The sequence below is a fragment of the Parathielavia appendiculata genome (genome assembly GCF_033297405.1).
Source record: "Parathielavia appendiculata strain CBS 731.68 unplaced genomic scaffold N657scaffold_10, whole genome shotgun sequence".
NCBI lineage: Eukaryota > Fungi > Ascomycota > Sordariomycetes > Sordariales > Chaetomiaceae > Parathielavia > Parathielavia appendiculata.
Window position 1 is genome coordinate 612,499 of NW_026944229.1, and position 25,220 is coordinate 637,718.

A 25,220-nucleotide genomic window follows, 5' to 3' on the forward strand; every position below is an offset into this window, starting at 1 on the left:
GAGAATCCGTCGGGTGAGCATGCTCAGTGTGACGAGGCGGAATTTTGCCGAAGTGGAGCGTATCATGGGCTCGTTGGGCCCAGAGAGACTGGAGGCGGCTAAGGCGGAACTGGAGGCATCCGGGACGACGGCCGACGACAGCGTAAAGCAGCTGCTCAGGAGTTTTTGTCGATCTATGGGTATCGCCAGCCGATCTCCAGGGAGAGCCGGCTGAGCATGTGGCGGAAGATAATGTCCCTCATCATCTCCGTCGGGGCATCCCGGCAATCTGGTTCACGCTTAACCCGAACGACCTGACGACGACGTTGCGATACGGCGTGAGGAGGAGTGCTCTCCTGTTGTGAGAAGTGACGCCAAGCAGGACAACAATGATGATGTCGTCCAGCCGCCACCAGGGAAGCGCCGCAGGGTAAACACTTGGGGCCCCACAACCCGTAGAACAGCGCTCAAGCGGCGGACACGTCCGCAGTGCACCAACTCCCAATCACCAAATGCTCAAAGACCACCTCCAGCCAATAACGTCATGTGGCCCCAAGCAGCAGTTCCAAGCCTCAATCTTCGAAGGGGACGCTTTAGAAGCGGGGACAGTCAAGGCCGCTTTCGCAAGCTTCGAGGAAGGTTACCGCGAAAATCAACTGACCTGGCTGACCAACTGACGCTTAGCGTCTGCTGGTCTTTGGTGCGAGACGGCTCCAGGACGATGTAGAACTCGCGGAGCTTGGGGAAGCAGTTCAGCAACCCGCAAACTTCCTGGGGACAGAGCTTCCAATCTCTGTGGGCTTTGTGAGTGCGTTGGAGGTTTCCTATGCAGCATCGAAAGTTGACCTGGGGCGAGCTACACGGCACATCCTGATTCCTATACTTGAGTCCGATCTTTTCAGCGTTGCTGAAGTGCGACGCCAGCCGGGCATCGTCGAAGGTGCTGAAACTCGGTTGAGGAACTGGAAATCAAGGTAAAATATGCCAAACGACTTCACATTGGGAATGTTAAGTACGACAAGATCGTAAGCGCCGTCGGCGCGGATGTTGAGTCGCTTGGCCGGCAGATGAGCTTGGTGGCCCTCCCTCTCTATTTTGATCTGAGAACGCGTATGGCTTCTCGGGCGTTTTTGCAGCCCAAACGGAGATTGTTGAGAACTCGAAAGGCCGACTTATCTGAACGCTTATTCTCCCGGGAGAAGGAAAGACACCACGTTCGCGAGTTTCTGTCCTCTTCCCAATTGGCTCTGATGACGTGAAAATTCGGTTCGTCAACTACCGCAGTGAATATCATTGGCTGGATCTCGGCAGGGAGTCTCCTGAACGGCGATGGCTGAATCAGATCAACCTGCTGGACAGACTGTTGGACCACACGTTTCTGCGCACCAGGATGCCGGCAGCGCTTGGAAATTGTGCTCGGCTTCTCGCCGCCATTATCGATGAAGAGCAGGGATTAGGGGTGTGAAAAAAAGAAGGATGGACGATGGCGACTTTGAAAAGAAGAGTCCGTACCTTCCCTATTGCTGTTAGCAGTTGGGCGAAAGAAGGGTCGGGAAAATCGGTGTGTTTACCTCAGCTTGGTACAATAATATTGAAGGGGAAGTATTGTGTGTCAAACAGAAGTGAAACCAGGTGCTTAATGTTCATGTTGAGGTGGGTTTGGAGATCGTTGCGTCAACATCTGTTGAGACAGAATCGGACGAAGATGAAGTTCAGGCCTAGGGCGTTCCTAGGTACATTCTGATCAGACACTGCTGACTGAAGCTGGGCATTGTTATTAGAGCAAGCTAGAGTACCTTGTTCATCTTGTGCCCCAGTGGGCTCTGTTCACCGTGTTCAGAGAATTGAGGAGATGCTTTTCACCGCGCTGGAAAGCAGCACTTGGTAGGTATGTAATGTTGATAAGCAAAGCTGAGGTGTTTTTATGTTGCTGGCCCTCAAAAGACCAGAAAGGCCAGATAACTTAGCTGGTACACGTTGGAGGGAGTTGTGTTTCCACTACTAAAACATGCCGTACCCTTCTACACCGTTTGTTTAGCTCACCCTCTTCATCCTCTTCGTCCCCTTTATTATCATTGCCCCTCTACTTCTTCTTGCTCGTTCCTCCTTCTTCTCTGTTTTTCCTCCCTACTTTTCTCTGCCTCCAGGAGCTGGGCCTGGATGTCTTGGCTGAGACCTGTACTCCTTAGGATTGCGCTATCAGTCTCCTGCTGTTGGCGGTTTCGCCCTTACATCACAGGTGCAACTACCGCTGTCAATGGACGGACATCAGAGTCAGAATTGTTGAAGCCGACGTTGAATGAATGATGTTTGTTGTCAAGATATGGGGCTGTCCCAAACCAGTTGCCAACCTACCGAATACAGATAGATATAGAAGTACAGTGCGAGTACACAAAAAAGCCACCGTGCACCTTCACCGCCATCTGCGGATCCGTGCTGCGCGAAATTTTCCCCAAACTTGCACCTCAACTGAACTTCCAAGGTCTGAGCCGGTTTGAGTGCGCAACAGGAGGACTTGTAAATCTTCTCTCTCTACATTCTTGCTATGTCTGCGCCTGCAAGCTCTTCATTGGGAGACTCTCGCGGTATTCTCCGCGAGGAATTCGCATGTGCCGTCGAACACATAGAGATTGGGACCGCTCATCAAAGCACCGGTAGGTTCTTCGTGTCCTGCAGCTTCTTTGCAAGGCTTTCACAACCGGATACTCATTGGGCCACTCAACGCTTCCTCTCCCGTGCGGCTTGGCTCTCATTCCGTCCGGATACGGACTCGCCCTGAGATTCTCTGGATCATGCCAGGAGCGCTGTTGCGATCCCGCGGTGGGCTTGATCTATGTTGATGACGTGGCGGACAGGCAAAGCCATCGACGCGCGGTGTTGATTGGGATGTGACTGACTGCCGAACGCGGTGTGCTCAGCTGTATTGATGGAATTTGCCGTAAATGATCGCGCAAACTCGACATCCGACCTCCACGATCAGTCTGCTTTCTTGCCGCTGGGAGCTGGCAGAGTATGTCCAGGTGGATCGTATGCCCATCTTTCAATCTCACGCTGCCGGATAAACTCCTGGACTCTTGTCTCCTTGTCCAAGCCGCGCCTCTGGTTCCTAAGCTCGCGCAGCTCCTTGCTAATAGCGGCATGCTGCTGGTCCCGCATCTCCATCAGGCTGACCGAGTTTGTGCCCGCCCTGGTCATCTGGCTCCAGGTGCCAACAATTAGGACAGCCGAGATGATGGCCATGAACGCAATGTTGGATGTAAACACTTGCTCCTGCTTCTCGCCGCTGCCACCCTGCTGGTAGTAACGCTCCCAATCCTCCCACGTGGCATTGTTCATGATGGGATCCTGCCTCCACGCCCGGTATGCCTCTTGATGGCCGGCATGGGAATCGTTACAGTCTCCCCAACCAAAACCGTACAGGTCGTACATTCTCTTTTTCTGTGGGTTGCTGAGGATCTCGTTGGCTGCGACGACGAGGCGGTATCGTTCGAGTTTCGTCAGGCGCGAGATTCCGTCGAGGGAAGTTTGGTGCTGGCGGTCGGGATGATACAACTTTGCGAGTTCAAAGTACCGTGCTTTGCTGTAGGGTGCGTCGCGCGTGAGACCGAAGATCTCGTAAGGTGTAGGGTGGGCAGATAACGGCCATTTCGGTACATGACTCGGTTTTCCGTCGTGTACGGTAGCGTACGATCGATGTTGCCATCTACGGCCCGGTGTAACCAGACGATTTCGCGGCCAACATGGTGAAGGAGCTGAGGTCGAGGGGCAGAATGCCGAGAGCAAGCCACAGCTCGTGGGAAGTGGGTTCTTGAGCAGCATCGTTTCAAGCGGGAGCGGTCATGCTTGAATGACCCGGCATCATTGTGCCGGTAATTGCCAACGTCTTCAAATGCGGATATATCGAGATCGAAGCAAAGCGTTGGTTGTGACGGCAGGATCAAGATACCTGGCATCAGACCTCCTCAACCCACTGGCGTCATATAGCTCTGCAACCTGTTCCCGTTCCCGCCATGTGTGGGAACCGGGCCGGCAGCAGCTGTCGTGACTCTAATGACAGCCGACTGGGAGAGTTCAGTGTGGAAGCCACACCTGAGCCACCTCTGCTATGTGGCGCATTGAGACCCTAAGCTCCACGTGACACTTCAATCTTGCTCACCTCAACCAGGACTTTTTGACAAGAACAGAAGCTAAGCAGCCTCACCTTCCCCACCGTTTCGACGACACTCGAAAACAGATCGCTGCACGAACAATAGATTCCACGATACCATAATCAAGAAAGGCTCTTACTTCATATGCCTGTTTCCACACCACTGAAACAACTTGATTCCTGCAGAGAACGACTGGCCTAAATCAACAGTCGCTGAACAGCTTCCTCCCGAGCGACCGCCTTCAACACTCTACTGTTCAAACGCCACCACCCCCTTCTTCTTCACGACCATTGAGCTCCGCGCTTATGATCCGACGAGCATAGCATACCGGACCACGAAAAGCACGACATTCCCGACCATTCCCCTTCGAATCAGACAATTCGTCCACCGATTCCAACAAGAAATTCCCACCAAACTCGCCATACCCCGCGGCGACTTCTCCTTCGCGGTTGATACGAGCAAAAATACATCTCTACAGCGGCCAGAATGACGGACAGTCTTATTGAAAAGCTCAAGGCCTCCACCTTGAAGTTGGTTGCTTTCCCCGACTGTTACTTGGATTGAACTGACCGGATAGTGATCGGTCGGCCTCGGGCTCGGACGACTGGAAAAAGAACCTCAGACTTCCCGCTAAGGACACAAGGCAACAGACAGAGGTGGGTGCTGGTGATTCTATATTCGCCGTTTCATGACTGCTGACCTCGTGGCCTGGCACAGGATGTGACCAACACCAAGGGCTTAGACTTCGAGGACTTCGGCCTCAAGCGGGATCTCCTCATGGGCATCTTCGAGGCGGGGTTCGAAAAGCCCTCGCCCATCCAAGAAGAGAGCATACCGGTGGCTCTCACAGGTCGTGACATTCTTGCTCGCGCCAAGAACGGCACTGGCAAGACTGCCGCCTTCGTCATCCCCGCTCTGGAAAAGATCAACCCCAAGGTCGCCAAGATCCAATGTCTCATCCTCGTCCCGACCCGCGAACTGGCAATGCAAACATCCCAGGTCTGCAAGACCCTCGGAAAGCATCTTGGCATCAATGTCATGGTTACCACTGGTGGGACTGGGCTTCGTGATGATATCGTCCGGTTGCAGGACCCCGTCCATATTGTGGTTGGGACTCCCGGCCGAATCCTTGATTTGGCTGGCAAACAGGTGGCCGATCTAAGCGAATGCCCCATGTTCATTATGGACGAGGCCGACAAGCTTCTGTCTGTCGAGTTCACGCCCGTCATTGAGCAGCTTTTACGGTTCCATCCCAAGGACCGTCAGGTCATGCTCTTCTCCGCCACCTTCCCGCTCTCGGTCAAGGATTTCTCGGACAAGAACATGGTCAGCCCTTATGAGATCAATCTCATGGACGAGCTGACTCTGCGCGGCATCACACAATACTACGCCTATGTCGAGGAGAAACAAAAGGTGCACTGCCTCAACACGCTCTTCTCCAAGTTGCAGATCAACCAATCCATCATCTTCTGCAACTCGACCAACCGTGTTGAGCTTCTCGCCAAGAAGATTACCGAACTCGGCTATTCGTGTTTCTACAGCCACGCCAAGATGGCCCAGCAGGCCCGCAATCGCGTCTTCCACGACTTCCGCAACGGCGTCTGCCGCAACCTGGTGTGTTCAGATCTCTTGACGCGCGGTATTGATATCCAGGCCGTGAATGTTGTCATCAACTTCGATTTCCCAAAGAACGCCGAGACCTACCTTCACCGCATTGGTCGCTCTGGTCGGTACGGCCACCTTGGGTTGGCCATCAACCTGATCAACTGGGACGATCGCTTTAACCTGTACAACATTGAGCGCGATCTCGGCACAGAGATCCTCCCGATTCCCCAGACCATCGACAAGAGCCTCTACGTGTACGAGAATCCCGAGAGTATTCCGCGGCCCATCTCGAACTTCAAGCCTGATCCGGTCCAGCAACAGCAGCAGCAGCAACAACAACAGCAGCCGCAGCCGCAGCGTGAACAGCAGCCGCAGCCGCAGCCGCAGAATCCGCCAGCTGAAGTGCAATCACAAGGCCCAGCATCGCAGCCGCGGCCTGTTGCTCCTGTGCATGGAGATTGGCAGGGACAAGGTTTTCGGCAGAACGGTTCCGGCCCCTCTGGCCCGCAAGGCCGTGGGGCCTACCAGGGCAACCGTGGGCCCTCAGGTTCCCATCGCGGCGGAGGCGGCCGAAGCCGTGGCTTTCAGGGACAAGGGGGACGCCAGGGCTATGGCGGCCAGCGTGGCGGCCGTCCACAGGGCTCTGGCCAGCCCTCGGCGCCTGTCCAGCAGGCATAATCCTCCTCCGCCTTCCCGTGGGTGTTTGGGCGGGTTATGCCATGACGAGGAGGTTCCGTTTTCTTGTGTCTCTTGGAATGTACATATTATCTCACTTCGCACACCCCTTTATAACGACACACTTTCTGCCGACAAACACCGGTATGGCTACTCCAGTCTCTTCGACTCCGACTGCCGCACAGCATCCTCTCGAAAACCGCTCATTCACCGCACAACATAACCTACCGAGACGTTTTGGCGGCGTCAAGGAGACTCTGGTATCCCCGATTGTATCATATCTCTAATTTCGCGCGGCTACCGGCCTGATCTTCGACGAGTGTTTCTTGCGAGCGATCCAATCGACATTGGTTTTTCTCGGCGTCACGTGGACACAGTAGACGGCGAACTGTTTCTGGCTCTCACCTTTCGCGCTCGCGGGTCTTTTTCATATTCATGTCGGAGTCGCGGCCGTCTGCGCCGTTACGCTGCGCTCGTTCGCCCATTTGACGCCAGTTCTACTCAACGAACACCAGTCTTTGGCAGGTTTTCATCTCAATTTATCGGCACTGTCAGCTCCTGACGGGGTGCACGATAGAGCCGGGTGGCTCCCCGAATCTTCTTCTCCCCAACGACGACGAAAGGCGCGGGGAAACGACACGACATACGGATCGGGCAGGAAGGCTTTGGTGGACGGAGGAATTGCCTTTATCGGCCAGGCGTGGGCTATGGGACTACGTATTCATATATACGGCGTTAACGGTGTATATCTTGGGGCATTGGGACCTGTTTACGTTTGTTATCAGGCTAGGTTTCCTTTCCGCTTCTGGTCGTGGCTGGCGCATGGACGGACGGGAATAAGCGGCACCGTTGAGCGGCTTTTTTCTAGGTGTCTTCCTGCTGCTTCGGCGGCGGCCCACGGGGTGGGGATTTGTTGGACTTCGGTTGGGTGGGCTGCTGGTGGGAAGGAAACATTCGGAAGGGAATGCAGCCAGGCATGGGTGGTAAAACAAAAGGATTGTGGAGGGCGTATATAAGCCCTGGTTGTCTGGTTTCGGTGATTCTGAAGCCCTTGACGGCGCTTGCTGAGCGGTCTTAAGGATAGGTGGATTGTGGAGCATCGGATGACCACAGGATGAGGAATGCGGAGTCCATGGGCCCAGGACGGGTTGGGACTTGGTGCCTTGCGTGGAGGAAGGATTTTACGGGGAGGGGGTGGTTGCCTAAGGCAGGCAAATCAGGGGGAGGTACTCACATTACCCGTAGCCGCCGCGGTTGCAGGATTGTGCTCTGTAGCCGTGGATGTGGCCACAAACGACCTACTCGACGGAAACACGACTCTAGCAGATACCGGATCGCTGCGTGCCGTCTCTGCCTTTGCCCGGCGTACGGTACGCATCACCGGCTACACTGCAACGGCCAATGTCATGGCAACTCCTGCGACAACAAATGCCAACAAAGCATTGCCATCTCGATCCCGCCGTCTCTTCGTCAAGCATTACTGCTCCCTGGACGCACGGCCTTTTTCCAGATGCAGAACACAGAGCTCCTTCGACTTGGGATGTGATGGCTCATAAAAACTTAACAGAAAAAGCCTTTTTTTTCTTGGGGAGGCAGCAATGAGGATCCTATGGGCTGCGGACTATGCAAGTCCATTCCTGCGCTCTCTCGCCTTAAGTGGTCGGCTTGATGTCGGCCATCGATTGCCTAGAGGCTGGACTGGACGAGACTTGGTGGGCTCAATCGGGTCGTCCGAGGCAAGATAGACAAATGACATGTCTCTTCTCCCTCTTGCATGAGCTGTGTTGGCTGTCTCTGTGACGTGCTCCCAAACGCGCACCTCTGCTGATGCTCCTGTCTCCCTCTGAACCCCACCCTCGACCACTTCCGAACCTCAACCTCACTTGAGTCGATACACTCGACCTCCCCTCAACCCCTCAATCTCTATCAACTCTTTCACCTACCACGCCCTACTCGGTCTCCGTCTTGATTTCGGCGAAGACCTCACATGCAGTTTTCATCGCAGTCACAAGCTGGTCCTCCAGGCGTTCAAATTGCGATTTCTTTTTTCTTTTTGAGCTCGTCATTCTCAGCCTGCATGGATTTGACACGCTCGGCCAGCCTGGAGTTCCCCTGAGCGATGTTGATCCGCGCGGCCTTCTCGGCCAAATCGTCATGGTCGACGCCGAGCTTGGGAGGAACGGGGTCCTCGGCCTTGAACGATGGCCGGATGAGCTTTCCGATCTCGACCAGGAACCTCCACTTTGAAACCCGCCCCTTCACCCGCCGTAGTAGCTTCTAAATGCCGCATCCATCGCCGGCGCCAGTTCGTTGACCTGGTTCTCGGTGACCAGATCGGTCGCGCAGACTTTGTCGGCTGCCGCGATATCCATGGGCTTGTCCCGCCACTCTTTGTCGTCCCAGTAAGCACCCTTCAGAATATTTTTTTTTTTTTGGTTGGGGGGGGAGGGAAACCTCTATCGACCAGGAACTTCAGCTTCGTGTTTGCAAGAGCTTCCGGATCTTGGGTGGGACATCCTGGGACTTGTCCGACAAGAATTGAACGACGTGGAGTTGGCCCGATCAACGTAGACCAGGCACGTTGCCGTCCCCTTTGTCTTTCCATGACTTCTTTCCCTCCATGAACTTCTCGATGTCTCCCAGCATTCGCCTGATGCTCTTCCAGGCCTGGTGTGAAGTGCGTTCAATGTCGGATGTGGACTTCGCCAGCAGCGGGACGATGTCCATGGGATCGTGAAGATCCTTCACCTTGAAGTTCCACTTGAAATGAAACCTGACATATTCATGCCCTCCCCGTGCGAGACTTTTGACGAGCTCGGCGAGCGTAGCCTCCGCCGGAGAGAGACTCTGTGGATCGGTACTCCAGAGAAGTGGCAGTTATCAGCCTTCTGCCGCTTCGAGCTTTCTTTGTCTTCCAAACCTGCCGACCCCGCTCACTTCTTACCGGCCATCTCCAGGGCCTCTGTATCGACCAATGTCGAGGGCTTCCGTTGATCAGGTGTAGAGATCGGTTCGTTCGATATCTGTAGACTGATGTCCGCATATGCTGAGCAGTTAACCGCCGAATGGGCCTACCTGGGCAGGCGAGATCACGATGGTTGTGGGAAGGAAAGGGATCAGTGGTTGTGTAGAGGATGTGGTTAGGAGGAAAGAGTTTGGAAGAAGGAAGTGGTCGGAAGGAGGAAGTGGTTGGAACGAGGAAGTGGGTGGTAGCTGGAAAGGAGAAAGTCGGTGAGAGCTTGGCCGGGCGTATCTCTCAGTTTTCGTCCCAAATAACAAAACCTATGCAACTTTGATTTGACCCGTCCGAAGGTTTCCTGAGACGTTAAAGAGGAGAGTAATCATGGCCTCAACTCCTGCACGGTTCAAGATTGGCCGCTTTGGAGAACACACTCTCTAAAGCGCCCGACTCAACCCTGGTGATTGTCTCATGTGTCGTCACCGGCACAGTCAAGCTGCCGTACTGTATCCAGCCGTCCGCCTCATTATTCCACAGCCGATCAAACCACTGTGAGTCGCGCACGTCAGAAGAATTATCCTGCTCCGCGAAGAACATGTCCATCTCGATCTTACCAACGTCACAGTGCGTCCCTTGCGTCTCCCGCCGCCTGAGCAGTGAGATGTACTCTTCGTACTCACTCCACGATCCCCAGACTCCCTTTCCTGCCCGCTTCAGACAGAATAGCGCCTCCTGACTAATGCCCCCGATGTTCTTCAACAGGGCATACTCCATGATCTTTTCGTCGATGGCCTTGGTCAGGGGGTCCGTGTCCATCTTTACCCCTGGACGGGCGGTGCTCGGTCCAAGATTAGGGGTTGATATCATTGCGGGCAAGGAACTGTGACCGAGAAAGGAAACATGCTTGAGATGGAGGTGTTGCACCAGGGCTTTGGAAGATGTCTATGTGGAATTGTCAGAGAGAAAAAGACTGCTCAATCAGAGGACTTCGCACTTACCCAACCATGTCTTCACCTTGCAGTCAATGTCAACCGGCTCTGTTCCCCTATGCCAGGCTTATCCGGCGTGATCAAGCGAATCCTCAGCTATTTGGCGAGCTCATCGGCGTGGGCAAGGTGTAGCGGCGTCCATACAGACCACCGCAAACAAGCAACACTTTCCCTTCTGGGTCGCCAATGTGGGGATAGGTGACGCGCAGGGCCGTTGCCGCCCATTTCCTAGTTTTAGAGGCAAAAAGAAGGAGCGGTGGAAGCGAATATCCGCAAGGAAGTCTATTGCCCTAGGTGGTGTCAGTTAAAACATGCTGGCCCTGTGGGGGCCTTCTCCTCTAACTGGTCGAGGAACGGCGATGCTGCCCCCGGGTCTTCCATGACAGCAGGTTGGCTACCAGGTGTCTTACAGAAAACAGCTAGCCCGGGATTGAAGATTCTGAATTTGTACTGTACAATGGGCTTCAGTGGAATACTAAGACGTCTCGCGTGATGTTGTGTACGACGACTGTGACTCTGCCAGTGGCTTCTGTCTGATTACTAAGAGGCAACTCTCCATTGTCAAGGTGGCACTGCAGGAGGTGCCGTGAAATAAAATCTCGTCACTACCTTGAATTTACATGCATTGTGTGCTACCCTGTCTGGTCAGTTAATTACAGCATGAAGTTCGAGTTGGGCCAACATCGGCCGCATCCGGGGTTATGTGACGTCAACATCACATACCCTTCACAATTTCTTGTTTCGGCAGGCACCAACTCATCCCAAGTTCTTCATAAACCTCCGAAATCTGAATTGACTTAGTCCGTACAGATAAACCAACCTTATACTTGCCAGAGCTTAGCAAAGCTCCTGTAGTACCGTCGTTGCAGTATATTATTTAACCAACAACTGAAGTACACCACCAACGAACAACTGACATCTCAACTTGTTTTCTTATCAGTTTCAAACACATATCACATCCATCTATATGGATTCGCAACAAGCGAGACCGATGTCACAAGCAAGCATCTACGACACCTTCCGAGTGTTACGAACGGTGGTGGCCCCAACCCTCGCCAAAGGCGTCATTAAACGTCGGCCCTGGATTGAAGCGATGGCACAGCACCTCGGTCTCGACACAGACGCAGTACAACTCTTGCAGGAGCTGCGGAAGAAATACGGGAGCGGACCGCTGACTCTGTGGCTTCCCTTCCGAACCCAAGTCGTCCTTCTCGACAGCAAGGACGTCGCCAATGTGCTCAATGGAACCCCCATTCCCTACGGCTCGGCAACCAAGGAAAAGAAGTCCTCTCTGGCGCACTTTGAGCCGAACCACATTCTAGTAGCCGAGCCCGAACGCCGCGCCCAACTACGACCCGTCCATGAGCAGGCCCTTGCAACCAGCGAGCGAGTCCACCCGTCTGCGGATCACTTCCAGCGCGTCATCAACGAAGAGATTGGATTCCTCTTCCCGTCCGCCGATAATGAAACCACCCTCGACTGGCCGACTTTTTCGGCCGGCTGGTTCCGCATCGTCCGTCGCGTCATCCTCGGCGATGCCGCCCGTTCCGACGACGAGGTAACAAACCTCCTGGACGACATCCGCTACCGCGCAAACTGGGGCTTCATGGCGCCCGCCAACGACACCAAACTCGACGCCGTCCAATCTCAACTCTCAAAATACATCCAATCTGCCGAGCCAAACAGCCTTGTCTCGCGCCTGCCCAGGGACCCGTCCTCCAAATCCCCCGACCTCGAATCCCAAATCACCCACTGGCTCTTCGCCTTCGATGCAGTCGGCATCGCCACATTCCGCGCCCTGGCGCTCCTAGCCAGCCATCCGGATGCGCAAAGCAAGGTCGCAGGCGAAGCTAGCATCAACAGCAAGTCCGCCGCCCGCCCATACGCCCGCGCCGTGTTCCTCGAGTCGGTCCGCCTCTGGCCCACAACGCCCGCCATCTTGCGCGAGCTGAACGAGGATGCCACGCTCGGCGGGCAGCAGCTGGCCAAGGGCACGGGGGTGGTGATCTTCGCCCCCTTTTTCCACCGTGACACGGAGAAGTTGGAGTTTGCGGATGCGCTGGCACCGGAGCAGTGGCTGGGCAAGGAGGGGGAGGTTGACATGGTCAGGGCGTTGGTGCCGTTTAGTGCCGGCCCGGCTATCTGTCCTGCGCATCGCCTTGTGCCGATGCTAGCGGGGTTAGTCATGGGTGAGGTCGTTGGAAAGGCAAACGTTGGGTTGGTGGCGCCGGATTTGGAGTCCGGGAAGCTGCTGCCAGGAACGTTGGACCATTCCTCGATACAGTTGAGGTTGGAGAGGCACTGAAAGGGTTTCAGGGGCCTCGGTACAACGTTGTGAGTATTCTGCTGGGGATGTGACGGCTTTGTCAGATAATGTGGGCGGTTTATATGATGCTACGACTGGATTGCCCGTTAACACTCTTGTATAATCTCTGCAGCTTGGGCAAATGCGATGGCTACGCCTTACCAGCGAGTTGCTGGCAGGGTTCGGGCACACCATTCCTACATCCGCACATCAGTTCTATTTTTTAAGAGGAATTCAGTGCAGCCTTGTCCAAGGATTCGGATAAGCATGATCCTATGAAAAGATCAAATTTCCGATAAAGCCATTGCAAGCTGCCAGTAAGTGGCAAAAATTGTACGACTGCTATGAGCTTAAGCAGATCACAAGCTCACGGAGATGACTCCCTGAGAAGCAAGCTGGCCGGCTCTCAACTAAATTACCGCCATTCTTCCCGTATGAGTGCATGTGATAATTTAGTCAGAGGCATATGCGAACCATACGGGATGATAAATTCTGCTTGTACAACTTTCTGGAGAACAAGGGTGGCCCAGTTGAGTGCATGCTTGCAGTGGGGTGACAAGAGGGTATAACCAGTACAGCACTGCTGACCGCAGCTGTCGAAATAGAAATAAATTCATGCAGTCATCATGTCTCTACATTCTAATGTTTCGCACTTGTTGGGACCGGAATCTGAAGCCAATGCTGGACCAGACAAAAGTCAAGCACCCGACTGAAGTGGTATTGTACCGTGCAGCAATGCATTCCTCCGGCTCCAGACGCCAGTGTGGATTATACACATTTGGCGAGCAAAGGCAAGCATTCGCTGTGCCGCTAGATGCAACCTCGCATGCTATATCGTATGAGCGGTGTACATGCGGCCCCCAACTCAACGAGTCCTCAAGCTGACTGCATCCACTGATGAAAATTGAACCTCCACTTGCCTCCCAATCGTTGGTTGGGACAAGGGAGAAGGGCATCCTAGGGTGTGATGCTTGGTTGATCGAGCCGGCTACCGGCACGGATGGTACTTTTACTTGTACACTACTACTGTAGAGGTCGGGGCTCCAAGAAAGCCATTCCGGAGAAGAACCACTAAAGTCCAGCCGAGAGTCGGTTAACCTGCGCGATGGCTGCACAAACGTGTCGGACAAGAGACGCCTGTGGCGTTACATTCAACATCCACCGAGTCAACGGACACTCTGGCGACACGTTGCCCTGTCAGCGAGTAGGAGAACTTAACGTGGAAGGTAGTCATCGGCAGAGCAGGGGATGGGTTCACTGAGAAACGGCTATAAAGAGAAGTCAGTCTCCCCCCAACGTCTGCCAGAAGTCATCCTCCAAGCCTCAAGTCAAACCTCAAGACAACCGCCAAGATGGTCAACCTCGCCCTTCCTCTGGCCGCCCTTGCCATGGCTGCATCCGTAGCCGCCGCCCCTGCCGCAACCAACGGAACAGTCTTCTCCTTTGCGCAGTGGGTGGAGGATATCATTGCCAACCCCGACACGGCTCTCACGGTGGACGAGGCCTTTGCAGCTGCCCAAGCCGCTGACGTGGTTGGCGCTGCCGGGGGCCTTCAAAAGAGAGTGAGGTGCGAGGTTCCCGGCTGGACGCGCGCTCCTGTATGTGGCCATCCCCAACCTTCCGGCTTCAAAACATGTATCAATGGAGGTTGGTGCTGATGGTTCTGGGTTGATCTCTCCAGGGACGCGATGCTGCCTGGTGCGTCGACTACCTTGCCCGCATCGGCCAGGGTGGACAGCAGTGTGTCCTCGACAGGGGCAACATACAGATGTGCCGCCGAGGTGGCGCACAGATTGTCGCCAGCCAGGCAAGATCCGAGCGGTTGTCGGCAAACTGGTATGTGATATCTGCTTCCCTCACCAAGTCTCAATTACCTTAAGCTGACCAACATGGCGGCTCAGCAACGATGTCGCTCGCACTGCAGGAATTATCTTTGATAACTGCTGGCGATCGGACGATACCATTCTCGGCAGCGAGATCTGCATCACCGAAAACCGGATGCAAATCAACATCAACGGAATCTGAACCCAGGCATGAAGGGTTGGCGGATGTGCGGATAAAGGATGGACCAAAGAAATTATGCATGCCAGATCCTTATGGAATCGCTCAATGCTATGCTAGGTAGTTCAATGACTCCTGCCAAGTGGCCTGCAAAATCCTCAAATGGCTTCTGCTACCCCTGTGCGCTGTGTGTATGTTGTTTGCTTTGTTGCTACGCCAACATGAACCTGCTTCATGACAGTAATAGTTGCAGGCTCGGTCATTGGAGAACAACAAAGAAAGGAGTTACCTACACGGCATGCGTGGGTAACTGTTCGATGGACAACCCCCCTGTATCGCTACGCTCATGGTCCAACGACCGACCCCCCGAAGACTTTGTCGAGGGTTCCCTGCTGATAAGCTGCAAGTCGATGCACACCTCATCGCCATACATCGCCTTCCCTTGGCGGGAAAACCGCTGGTCATCACGGAAGGCCTGCACCTGACTCCTCCACGCCGCCGTTGGTTCGGAACCAGTCCTGCTGATGCCTGCCCCCGTTCCGCCATCACGAACATAATACCCCGACCGCTGCTGCGACTTATTCTGAGTCAAGTGGAACCCCATCGCACCCAAGCACTTCTGGAAAATCCCCTTCATGGCCGGCACGCACGCCGCCAGCACACTGAGCACCTGCTCCAGCACCGTCCAGGTACAGATCGACACGCCCACCGCCCACCAGTCATCCAGCGACATCGTAGGGTCACCCCAGCCTTGGACAATCACCGTCTTGACAATACTCGACACGCTAGCAAACAAACCCATGCCCATCAAGACACACACAAACACCCTCTCCCGCAGCGGCCGGTTCAGCTTCCTCAAAAACGTCGCAGGCGCCAGCGACAGCAGCACATCCGTCGTGATATTGACGGCACTGCCCACGTTGGAGACGGTCCTCATCACCTCGACCGAGACACACGTCGCCCCGGGAAGGAACGGGTTCCAGGCCGCCTGGAGCGGGCGGCAGGCGATGACGAGGTTGAACAGGGTGTTGCCGACGCCGTAGACGGCCTGCACGGCCATGAGGGTGTAGAGGAAGATGCGCCAGCCGCGCTCCTTGCCTTGGATGCGGAGTAAGGTCAGGGCGATGGAGATTTTGATGCATGTCATGGACAGACCCCAGACGGCGATGGCGAGCCAGGAGCTTTTGCCTGCTTCGGTGGATTGGGACAGGGGGATGAGCCCCGGGTGCGGCGGGACCATCATGGGGAAGAGCATTGCCCAGTCGGCGATGGTGAGGATCTGGTGGGTTTGAAGTGGGCGGTTAGTGTGATGGTGGGAAGACTGGAGAAGAATTTCATACAAAACCGGCTGCTATGAAGTAGTCGTCTAATCCAACCTTCCATACCGGCCTAATTCTCTGGTAGATGCGGGTTCCGAAGGCGATGACACAGAGGAACATCAGCGCCGAAGTCACGCCAATGTAAACTTGGGAGAGGTAGGCAGCCCGTTCGGAGATGGGGATGCCAGGGAAGGGTACTAGATCCGTGTCGTTGCCCGTCGGCGTCCCTCTCGCCGCCGGGTCCGGAGCTGTGGTCGAGCTGGACATGGCTCAGGTCAATTGTGCTACTCTAGGTGTCAAGGCAGGACAAGTGGAGTTGTGAAAGCAGATCCAAGATCTGGGGTTAACCGCTGCTTTATGGACCGGTGGCCTGTTACTACGCTCTGAACCTCGGGTCCCGGGGTTGATGTGGCATTGCAACCTCGTGTTTCACCCTGCCGCCACGGTCAAGTCGAGAGGAAGAGGAAAAGTCATCTTCTCGTCGGCTATACCAGCGGGGAGCCGAAACTTTGCATCAGCGTCCGCGCCCGGTCTGAACCTCCCGTTTTACCCCCTCATCCTGCATTCATCGTTTTCAGTCTCGGTACTCCAATGTAGCATTTTGGAGTGGCATCCCCGGCCGGGGTGCAGAAACGCACAGGCGCGGCTTGTCAAAGTCCCCGCCCGGGGTTCGGCATCTGCTGTATGGGTAAGTTTTGGATGTTGGGTTGAAGAGCTCGGTCAGAAGCCGGTTGGGCGCTTGTTGCTGACTGGAGTTACATCCCTCCGTTTTGCGTGCAGTGTGGTATTGTGCTGCATAGATATGAATATATTGCTCATCACATCAGAACCTGCAGGGGGCGTCAGCCGTGTCGGATGCTCGTTGCTATAGGGGAAACTCTGGGGTCGAAGCAGAACTTGAAGCTTTTTGGAACGAGAGATCGGCGAGATGTGGTAGCCACGAGCTCGGGCCTAAGCTGCCGGCAGATGGGGTTGATTGTATCGCAGCAGAGCGCAATATAATGCGCGCCTGCATTTCTGCAAAGCCATTTCCCGGCAAGGTCTGGTTGTAGTCAATCGATGCATTTCTCACTCCCTCTCGGGAGCGGAGCGGCCAGACATGTTCCCGCTTGGTCTGGAATCCACTGACGGATGTCGTTGCAGATACAGTTGCGGCAAATATGGCTAGGCGGGAAGATCCATGTTCTGCCACGATCTTTACCCCTTATTTGTCGTTTGCTCAGGCTTCAGTTATCTGCCGGGAACTCGGTTTCTGATTCTCCGCACACCAGAAGCATCCTCCAGGGGTCATAATTGCTGTCGAGGAAAGAGGGCTGCTGAGCCTCGGGATAAAAGGGGTCGGTTTGCCCGGAGTGCACGTGGCATGCAGAGGAATGAAGGAAGTCCCTGTAGTCAAGCCCAATACTGGGAAGGAGCAGCGCACCAGCTCAGGAGCACTATTCTGTATGGACCGCTCCATCAGGCTGTCTGCGACCCAGAATAATGCGTATCTCGACGACTAGTTACCGCTTCTAGCAGAATATCAATCAATGTACAGTGCTTTTCAAGCCTGGATTGTTTGTCAGCTTCCTCTTCCTCTTCCTCTTCCTCTTCCCCCTACTCTTACGTTCTAACTTTATCGTCCATATCTTTCTTTTATCTTCCTTGTTTATTATCTCTCTTGAAAATCATCTTTCCATTCACATCTAAGGTAGTATATGCCATGTGCCACGCTAACGAACAAACCAGGGCTGGATCGCACATCGGCAGGGACAACAACGAGCCCACAGGTGCCCGGCTTTCCGCACATTCCGCCTTCAAGCAGAATCCGACGCAGGATTCAAGTGCTAGGCTAGCCCCAACGCATCGTTGACAACTACCCGCTTGAGCTGGAAATTCGATCACCACCCGAACGCTTCATCAACCAACACATACGGCCTCCTGGCACCCCCATTCCTCGTAAGCTGCACCGTCTTATGCCGGCATGCGTCGGCCATTTGCGGAGGGCCACACACCACAATCCCAATCATCCCTGCATCATCCGTCTCAGCGTCGGCCAGCGCCTTCTCGAGGATCCCGTCAAGATCTAACCGCTGACCCACGGCCGTGTCGACCACAACACTGTCCGGCAGCGAGGTGAGCGCAGGTTCCAAGGCAGCTGCCAGGCCCTGTTTGCGAGTAGACCAAACGAGTCGCCGGGCGGAGGGCCCGGCAATGTCAGAGCGCCGGAGGAAGGACAAGAGCGCCGTGAGGCCGACGCCGCCGGCAATGTACAAGTGGCTCGAGCACTGCTTCAGCTGAGTTATGACGTCGCCTGAGTGGGGGTAGGGCCCGTCTACGACGACGCCGAGTCGGACTTGTCCCGTCACGGCGGCACGGGCGGCTAGCTTGGCTGTTACGCCGGTGCGGACGCGGGCAAAGAATGTTGTTGTCTTCGTTAAGGATTTCGAGCCCTGAGAGTGGTTGGTTGGCGGTGTGGCTACCGTTTTGACGGCGATGGCCTCTTCTTTGCTGTCCGGGATTGGAGAGATAGGGGCAGGAGGAGTAGACGGCAACTCGCTGATCTCGGCAGAATTGAAGGCCACCGAAAGGGGATGCGACTCCCAGAAGCGCCAGCCCAAGCCCGGGAAGGTGAGGTACGCTACACCTTCGCCGAGTTGCATATCGTCGATATCGATGCGGAGGTACTCGCCGGCGCAGTCCTGCACGAGGCTGACCGTAGCGGCACGGTAACCTCGCCAAGCGATGCGCACAAGGCGGAGCAGCCGGTCGGTGGCCCAGATCCCGGCGGCGATGAAGGCCCAAATCTCGTAGCCCCACTTGTACTCGTAGCAGAACCAGATGTGGTAGTAGTATCCGATAATAAAGAGCAGGGAGAGCACAACATGGGACGCCACGAAAAACTCGTACAGCTTTTGCCGCACCACCAGCAACGAGGATGGCAAGATGGCAACCGCAGCCACGGTTCCCACGATGCCCCAGATCCAGTACTGACGAACCAACTCGGCCTCGTAGTTGCCATAGGTCTTGTAGTACGCCAGCAGCATCGCCGAGTGAAGAACCGTGTGAAACACAGCCCAGTAGCCCAGCCAGCGGTGAAGCAGCAGGTAGGTGCCATAGCTCCAATCGGTGATCCAGAGCAGCACGTTGTTGCGTGCCGCAAAGAAGAACAGGGCCACGACGTTGCCCATGGCCATGACGCCCGCGCGGTTGCCAATGATGCTGAGTTCCTGCGCGGCCCGCGAGGTGAATGTGCTCTGCGGATGATGGTACACGTACGGCGCGAGGAGGAACACAAGGTTCAGCAGGCTGATGAGGAAGATGTACATGGCTTGGCCGCGCGTCGGCATCAGCCCGACGGCGCCGGCAACCGGGGTGCGGTGACGCTTCCCGTAGACGGCAGGGTTGACCAGGGCGGACTGGAACGAGGTCCAGGCACGGCTCTTGGCGATGCCGGGTACGAACCGGAGCAGGGACAGAGGGATCGGGAGAAGAATGGCGACCAGCATGATGGTGATAGTGTATGTTGAGTGGCCGTTCTCGTTGATCTCAAAGTCCAGCATGCCGTTGTACTGCTTCTGCCAGTCCTTTGGCGCAATGAAACTGGTGGCGTTGAGAGGCTGGCCCGCCTTGATGATGGGCAAGGGGCTGGTGACGTTGGGACCCGACTCTGTCATGAACTCGCGGTTCTTGAGCTTCTTCGCGCCATGACCGTCATGGCCGTGGTCTCCTTCGCCGGTCGTCGAGTTGGATGGTGCTGTGAGTAGCCAGTTCTCGTCCTCGCGCGCAGCGGCCAAAGCGTCGGGGTATGATACCGCTGGCACCCACTGGTAGTTGCCAATGGTTCCGGTTCCGAGGTGGGAAGCCCAGTAGTCCTGGATCAGGTCGAGTGAAGGATTGTCGCTCAGGGGGCAGTATGTGTCGATGCAGATGGCCATGGTGCGGAGGAAGGCGGCATCCTTAACGAAGCAATCTGGCGGAGTGGTCACGGGCGAGTGTGCTGTGCCGTGGTTGGCGGTATTTTGGGCAGGCGTGCAGGCCAACTTGCACCCCTTGATGACATTGCGGCAAGCGAATGCGCAGGTTGGGTGGTACAGAGTCTTGCCGTATCCGATGAAGCCCACCCCGTCAGCAGCCACATAGCCAGCGTGCAGCGCGGTGAGGGCGATGCTCCCAAGAATGCCGCGTATTGGCTTCATGATGATGGCGATGCTGTCTCGCTCAGTTGTTCGAAGTAGATGCACCAGACGTTGATCGTGTTTGGCCAGGGAGGGCGGCTACCGGCGTGAGAGAAGATCCACTCGTCTCGAAGAACTGGTCAGCATCCCGTTATCTCGACACCCGGCATTGCTCGCGTAAAGGAGCACAGAGACGCCGTGATGTGCAGGAGGCGAGGTGGTCGATTATACTCCGGTGGGCATTTAGGTGTTTTATCTACCTTGCCATGCATGTGCAATGCATCACGCAACACTGACTCCGTCTGGACCTCGAGACTGGACGTCTGGGGGTCACAGCCAAGAATTCCGCCATGATCATTCCAGCCAAATTCGAAACACGGCGTTTTGGGCCCCGTGCCCAGAGACTGTACATGCATTGTACCAGAAACAAGACGGAAACAACATCGATGAAGGAATTCAAGGTCCTAGTGAAGCATTATTACGTTGGTGCCTGTATGCGCGTCGTAGGGAAGAGCAGCGTTGAAGCACCAATATGTACCTCAGGTAGTCAGGTTCATTCTCGCAGCGGCCTCCTGCGAAGGTTCAGGCCGCAAGAGGCTCGCAGCCTGAGCGTTTCACTCTCCAAGGCCCCATTCTCCACCGGCCACACAAGTACCAGATACCTCTGCTGTACCTGCTGCACTCTTTCGGTCAGGAGTCGATCCAGTTTGCGCAAGAAACGAAGACCAACATGGTGAGCAAGTTTGAGCGGGATTTCAGGAACTCTCGGCTTGGTGGGTCTTGGCGGTTGGCCCCGGATTTTCCATGTTGCGACCCGGCCCAGAGACGGACACTCAGGGACTCTCATTAGAGGCTCAAATGCGTCAATGATGGAAATCTGACGATAAGTCATCACCGAAATCCCATGCTGCCGTGCATTGGATGGGATTGCGTTCGCTGGAAGTCTCAACTCTCTCGAGCTGTTTGTCAAATTGGACATTTGAACACCCCCCGACGAAAGGATAAGGTAAGCAGGGAATTAATGTTCCAAGAGTCCAAACTGAGCCCTGAAGTCGGCCGAGTACATCCGCTTGGTTCTTTGACCTGGTGGATCTGATGTCTTGTGAGGATGATTCCGGTCAAGAGCACCTCGGGACAACAATGGCGTTTTTCGCGTCACTTGAGGAAAGTGTGCGGTCTAGAAAGTACTGATTAGGACCATGTGACGAAGTCAAGAGGCATCAGAACTTGAAGGAACGCACCGCGCTGAATCATCGCCACTTTTCCCGGAATAGCGCCATCGAAACCTTGCCAGGAAGGGAGGGAAAACTCGCAGCCATTGGCTTCGGATTGCGTGCGGGCCCGGAGTTTGCGGGATTGCCCCTGACTTCTCTGGCCCTACACAAACAAGCATAAAGTTTATCTCAACTTCATGCCATCCCTCCCAACTGGTTCCCTTAGACTTCCAGGTTCGGGGACACGGTCGATCTTCTGTTGATGGGACCTTCACTGCTTCAACTTAATCACCCAGGCTGTTTGGCTGCTTTATGGCCAATGTCCGTCTCTCAGCTAGACACCGCCCCAGTATTCATGGCTCTGTACCACCCCCGGGTTTGGAATTGGCCCGCTTGTCCGGCCCAAGATTGGAGCGAGGGGAAAGCCAGCCACGGGCGATCGTTTTTCAGCTGGATTTCTCAGCATCTGTACTAATTCTACGGGAAGAGATTGCATTTGTCAGCTGCGACATACGTGGTCTGCCGCTGGACAGAACTATTCCCCGAAGACAGTCGGGATTTCGATACACGGATTCCTCCGCCCAGGGCGTGCAACGCGATCTTCACTCTGTGCTGGAGCGGTGCTGTTCAACCAGATAATGATTATTAATTCGCACCAGGTGCGACCCTTGCAGCATTGTGGAGGTCGCCGTTCAGCTCAAATCGGATCATGAATTAACAACTGGCTTGTGCGTCGAGATGACCCGACGGTCATGTTAAACCCGGCGGAGACGCCCTCCGGAGGAATCGAATGGAAAAGCTGCGGCTCCTTTCTATGGAAGCAGGAGAGAATTTAAGATCACCGCTTCCCCACGGATGCCAGTCTCGAAATCCCGACATCAATCCTCAGTTCAACGCTCAAAGCACAACCAGCCAGCTCCACCAGGCAAACAACTTCAACTGAAAGTCGTTTCGACTCGACCGAGTCGGCCCCGCGACCACCTCCAAAATGGCCACAATCCCGCTCTACGACAGCACCATCGGTGTGAGCAACCACGCCCTCCTGACCCTGCTCGACCTTCTCGAGAAGGCCAAGGCACACCCTGAGGCCGCGACCCTGGCCGAGACCCGCCTGTACCCGGACATGCTGCCCTTCAGCACCCAGATCCTGATCGTCTCCAACTTCGCCAAGAAGATGGTGGAGCGCCTGGCGGGGCGCGAGGTGGAGGTGTGGGAGGACAATGAGAAGACGCTGGACGAGCTGGTCGCGCGCGTGAACAAGACGCTCGACCTGCTCAAGACGGTCAAGCGCGTGGACCTGGACGCCGCGACCGGAAAAACGCAGACCATCAAGATGGGGCCGCTCGATTCCGCCGAGGCGACGACGTCGCAGTACGTGTTGGGCTACGCCCTGCCGAACCTGTTCTTCCACTTGAGCATCGCGTACGGCATCTTGCGGATGAAGGGCCTGGAGCTGGGCAAGGCGAATTACTTGAGGCATTTTCTGTCGGATTTCTTCCAGGCCCCGGCGGAGAAGTGAGGGAGATTGAAGGGTTGAAGGCTCGAAGGATCGGACATTGAGGGCTGTGGAATAGTGCATAAGAAGGCTTGGAAATCAAACTGTTGATTGTTATAGACCTTCCAAAACCTTCGAGGACCCCACGCAGCTGCTGTTCCTAGAAACCCAAGACATGGTTTGCCTGCTGGACCCCAACCTTGCCGCCGGTGGTGTCATCTTCCGCCGTGACGAGCTTGCCGAGGCCGATCTGCTGAACACCGAGGGGATGGCAGTATCTTCTGACATACTCCTCGGTAGCCCTCCCAATATGCCTCGACTCGCCTTCACCACCCGGGAAGTCCGGCCCAGGCGTGCCTTGAAGAAATGCAGCCCGCTGCCGGACCACATATTCCGCGCTGGCTTTGGTAGTCGGGCACACGGGGATGTAGAGCACGCTCGAGTCCCCCTTGCCGCCGTGCTTCTTATCAACAGCGTGGATAGCTGCGGAACGTCAGCAACTCACCATCGCCTCACTCCAGCCCCAACCAGATGGTACTTACTGTCGCAATGCCAAACGACATAATCCCCCGGCCGGACCTCCGGAACATGCACCATGGTCCGCTCCAGCTCCAGGTGCGGGTGCATCCCCTCGGGGAACTCCTGCGCACATCCAGGGATCGCCCCTTGCAGCGAACTGTCCATATTTTCCCCAGCCGTAAACTCCCAATTCCCCTCGTCCAAGAATATCCCCTCATCCCCACCGACCTCCTCCAAAGCCTTCCTCGCCCTAAAGAACGGCCTCAGCAACGCATATACCACACTCTCCTTGACCAGCGGATTCACCAAGAGCGTCCCCTCCCCGGGCGCCGCCCTACTCATGGCCAACCAGCCCTGAAACATGCGAAACATACTGCACGCCCCCAGCCCTCCATACAAATCCGTCACCGCACCCACCCGGCCCGCCGCATCGAACGGGTCATACCCCTTTTCCCATTCCCCCCTAAAGACGGAATCATACACCCCACCCTTGCCATACCCGTCTTCCTCCCACCGCTCGACGCTCCCGCCGTCCTGGTGCGGTCCCAGCGCAAACTGTGCGTCGCCCGGCTGCCGGATTCGGAGCCGGTCGGCGTAGCAGAGCGGCGTGTGCAGGGAGACGGGGACGGAAGAATCCGAGACGTGCCAGAGGTTCGTCATGAGCGCCGTTTGGGTGGTGAGTAAGGAGGAGTGGGAGCGGGCGCGGATTTGGGAGGTGGACCAGTAGAGTTCGAAGACTTGCGGGTTGTTGGGTGGGAAGCCTGTTCATGATTGTTAGGAAGGTTTCTTGTGATAATGGTTCCGAAAATGGGGTTGAATGAAAAGGATGAGAAGGAGCTTACCCCGGGTCTGGGGGTTTTGGCGGGCGTATTCTTCGATTTCAAACTTGTAGGCGCGGGCCTCGTCTTCGGGGATGACGCCGCGGACGACGGCCACGCCGCGCTTCTTTATTTCGTACTTGAGGGCGGCGAGGTCTTGGTGGAGGTGGCTGAAGCGGACTTGAGGAATGATGGCGGGCCCAATGCGGGCGATGAGGTCGTTTTCGTGACGGAGGGTTGCGAGGAGGCGTTTCCAACTGGCGATGATGGCGTCTTCGTGGCCGTTGACCAGGCGGAGCTTAAGCTCCCGGAAGCGGTCTGGTAGGGGTTGGGCTTTCCGCCCCGAGAGCGAGGCAAATGTATCTGAGATGTCGCCTTCTGCTTTGCCAGTTTGGGAGGAGTTCATGGCCGACATGGATGTGACACTCCGGAGATGCTGTCGTGAGAGCTGAAGTGCTGGGACACTGAAAGGGCCGCATCGGCGGCGGACTGATCGTGAAAGCATCAGGAACGCTGTGAGAAACCTGGAAGTTCAGAGAATTCGGAAACTTTTGCAGGTGTTGACAGGCCGCGGGGAGGGCAGGCGGAAGAGAATGGCGATGCGTCTGGTCGAGGTTTCCTAACGGTGCTGTCAAGTGGCCGATCGAGGAGAGCGGAAGCGTAACCATATGTCCATTTCAATATCCTGCAAGCTGTCGGATTAATAGGCCTCGACGGCTTACTCTGTGTCGGGGCACGAAGCACGGAGGTGCCACATTGGGCAGACCCTCTCACAGATCGACGTCATTTCCCAGAGAGGGAATTCCACCATGGGCTGCGACAATTGGAATGTTGCCGCAAGTAGAACCGTTGCGAGTCATTGAACAACTTGAACTCCGCATGACCGCGATTCATTTCATTCGAGATGCTAGTGCTCAAACACACACTGATTCATTTGCGGAAGGAGCTGCTTGGAATGTTGCTTGGTATTATATTAAAGGTGCATAGCTCTAAGGTAGTTGATTTGTTAGCAATGAAGATGACAAGAAAGACGTAAA

At 55.5% G+C, this 25,220-nt stretch overlaps 10 protein-coding genes across 10 annotated transcripts; 4 read left to right on the forward strand and 6 right to left on the reverse strand.

The window, feature by feature from the left end:
- Positions 1–2,955: 2,955 nt before the first annotated feature.
- On the reverse strand, positions 2,956–3,798 carry N657DRAFT_657470 (uncharacterized protein; the record flags this gene model as incomplete). The annotated part of the gene is made up of 2 exons (XM_062794815.1): positions 2,956–3,731; positions 3,768–3,798. The coding sequence occupies 2 exons, from the start codon at positions 3,796–3,798 to the stop codon at positions 2,956–2,958; spliced, it is 807 nt and encodes a 268-aa protein (XP_062645737.1).
- An 815-nt stretch (positions 3,799–4,613) lies between these two features.
- N657DRAFT_682440 (DEAD/DEAH box helicase) lies at positions 4,614–6,410 on the forward strand (the record flags this gene model as incomplete). The annotated part of the gene is made up of 3 exons (XM_062796480.1): positions 4,614–4,657; positions 4,705–4,783; positions 4,845–6,410. 3 exons carry the CDS (start codon positions 4,614–4,616, stop codon positions 6,408–6,410), a joined length of 1,689 nt encoding a protein of 562 aa, XP_062645738.1.
- Positions 6,411–6,684: 274 nt separating this feature from the next.
- Positions 6,685–7,657, reverse strand: N657DRAFT_102348 (uncharacterized protein). The gene is made up of 2 exons (XM_062785734.1): positions 7,181–7,657; positions 6,685–7,120 (listed from the first exon to the last, which is right to left on the reverse strand). The coding sequence occupies exons 1-2, from the start codon at positions 7,505–7,507 to the stop codon at positions 6,959–6,961; spliced, it is 489 nt and encodes a 162-aa protein (XP_062645739.1). The 5' UTR covers positions 7,508–7,657; the 3' UTR covers positions 6,685–6,958.
- Positions 7,658–9,603: 1,946 nt separating this feature from the next.
- On the reverse strand, positions 9,604–10,463 carry N657DRAFT_102337 (uncharacterized protein). Its single transcript, XM_062785733.1, has 2 exons — positions 10,365–10,463; positions 9,604–10,308 (listed from the first exon to the last, which is right to left on the reverse strand). The coding sequence occupies exon 2, from the start codon at positions 10,231–10,233 to the stop codon at positions 9,757–9,759; it is 477 nt and encodes a 158-aa protein (XP_062645740.1). The 5' UTR covers positions 10,234–10,308; positions 10,365–10,463; the 3' UTR covers positions 9,604–9,756.
- Positions 10,464–11,106: 643 nt separating this feature from the next.
- Positions 11,107–12,901, forward strand: N657DRAFT_647487 (cytochrome P450). Its single transcript, XM_062793325.1, has one exon. It carries the CDS (start codon positions 11,323–11,325, stop codon positions 12,658–12,660), a length of 1,338 nt encoding a protein of 445 aa, XP_062645741.1. The 5' UTR covers positions 11,107–11,322; the 3' UTR covers positions 12,661–12,901.
- A 702-nt stretch (positions 12,902–13,603) lies between these two features.
- On the forward strand, positions 13,604–14,827 carry N657DRAFT_673191 (uncharacterized protein). The gene is made up of 3 exons (XM_062795676.1): positions 13,604–14,258; positions 14,342–14,496; positions 14,562–14,827. The coding sequence occupies exons 1-3, from the start codon at positions 14,013–14,015 to the stop codon at positions 14,683–14,685; spliced, it is 525 nt and encodes a 174-aa protein (XP_062645742.1). The 5' UTR covers positions 13,604–14,012; the 3' UTR covers positions 14,686–14,827.
- A 123-nt stretch (positions 14,828–14,950) lies between these two features.
- On the reverse strand, positions 14,951–16,247 carry N657DRAFT_576661 (uncharacterized protein; the record flags this gene model as incomplete). The annotated part of the gene is made up of 2 exons (XM_062789195.1): positions 14,951–15,940; positions 16,002–16,247. The coding sequence occupies 2 exons, from the start codon at positions 16,245–16,247 to the stop codon at positions 14,951–14,953; spliced, it is 1,236 nt and encodes a 411-aa protein (XP_062645743.1).
- A 1,302-nt stretch (positions 16,248–17,549) lies between these two features.
- On the reverse strand, positions 17,550–20,546 carry N657DRAFT_647490 (uncharacterized protein). Its single transcript, XM_062793326.1, has one exon. It carries the CDS (start codon positions 20,156–20,158, stop codon positions 17,861–17,863), a length of 2,298 nt encoding a protein of 765 aa, XP_062645744.1. The 5' UTR covers positions 20,159–20,546; the 3' UTR covers positions 17,550–17,860.
- A 1,793-nt stretch (positions 20,547–22,339) lies between these two features.
- On the forward strand, positions 22,340–22,870 carry N657DRAFT_576441 (uncharacterized protein; the record flags this gene model as incomplete). The annotated part of the gene is made up of 1 exon (XM_062789176.1): positions 22,340–22,870. One exon carries the CDS (start codon positions 22,340–22,342, stop codon positions 22,868–22,870), a length of 531 nt encoding a protein of 176 aa, XP_062645745.1.
- Positions 22,871–23,006: 136 nt separating this feature from the next.
- N657DRAFT_576812 (DUF1479-domain-containing protein) lies at positions 23,007–24,598 on the reverse strand (the record flags this gene model as incomplete). Its single annotated transcript, XM_062789211.1, has 3 exons — positions 23,007–23,329; positions 23,389–24,126; positions 24,208–24,598. The coding sequence occupies 3 exons, from the start codon at positions 24,596–24,598 to the stop codon at positions 23,007–23,009; spliced, it is 1,452 nt and encodes a 483-aa protein (XP_062645746.1).
- Between the last annotated feature and the right edge of the window lie 622 nt (positions 24,599–25,220).

Excerpts from the sequence above, each read along its gene's own strand:
- N657DRAFT_102337 (XM_062785733.1), bottom strand. The coding sequence starts at position 10,233 with ATGATATCAACCCCTAATCTTGGACCGAGCACCGCCCGTCCAGGGGTA.
- N657DRAFT_102348 (XM_062785734.1), bottom strand. The coding sequence starts at position 7,507 with ATGCTCCACAATCCACCTATCCTTAAGACCGCTCAGCAAGCGCCGTCA. Across the intron at positions 7,121-7,180 it reads AACCTAGCCTGATAACAAAC|TCCCATAGCCCACGCCTGGC; the intron begins GTAAACAGGTCC and ends ATGAATACGTAG.
- N657DRAFT_647490 (XM_062793326.1), bottom strand. The coding sequence starts at position 20,158 with ATGAAGCCAATACGCGGCATTCTTGGGAGCATCGCCCTCACCGCGCTG.
- N657DRAFT_673191 (XM_062795676.1), top strand. The coding sequence starts at position 14,013 with ATGGTCAACCTCGCCCTTCCTCTGGCCGCCCTTGCCATGGCTGCATCC. Across the intron at positions 14,259-14,341 it reads CCGGCTGGACGCGCGCTCCT|GGACGCGATGCTGCCTGGTG; the intron begins GTATGTGGCCAT and ends TGATCTCTCCAG. Across the intron at positions 14,497-14,561 it reads GAGCGGTTGTCGGCAAACTG|CAACGATGTCGCTCGCACTG; the intron begins GTATGTGATATC and ends ATGGCGGCTCAG.
- N657DRAFT_647487 (XM_062793325.1), top strand. The coding sequence starts at position 11,323 with ATGGATTCGCAACAAGCGAGACCGATGTCACAAGCAAGCATCTACGAC.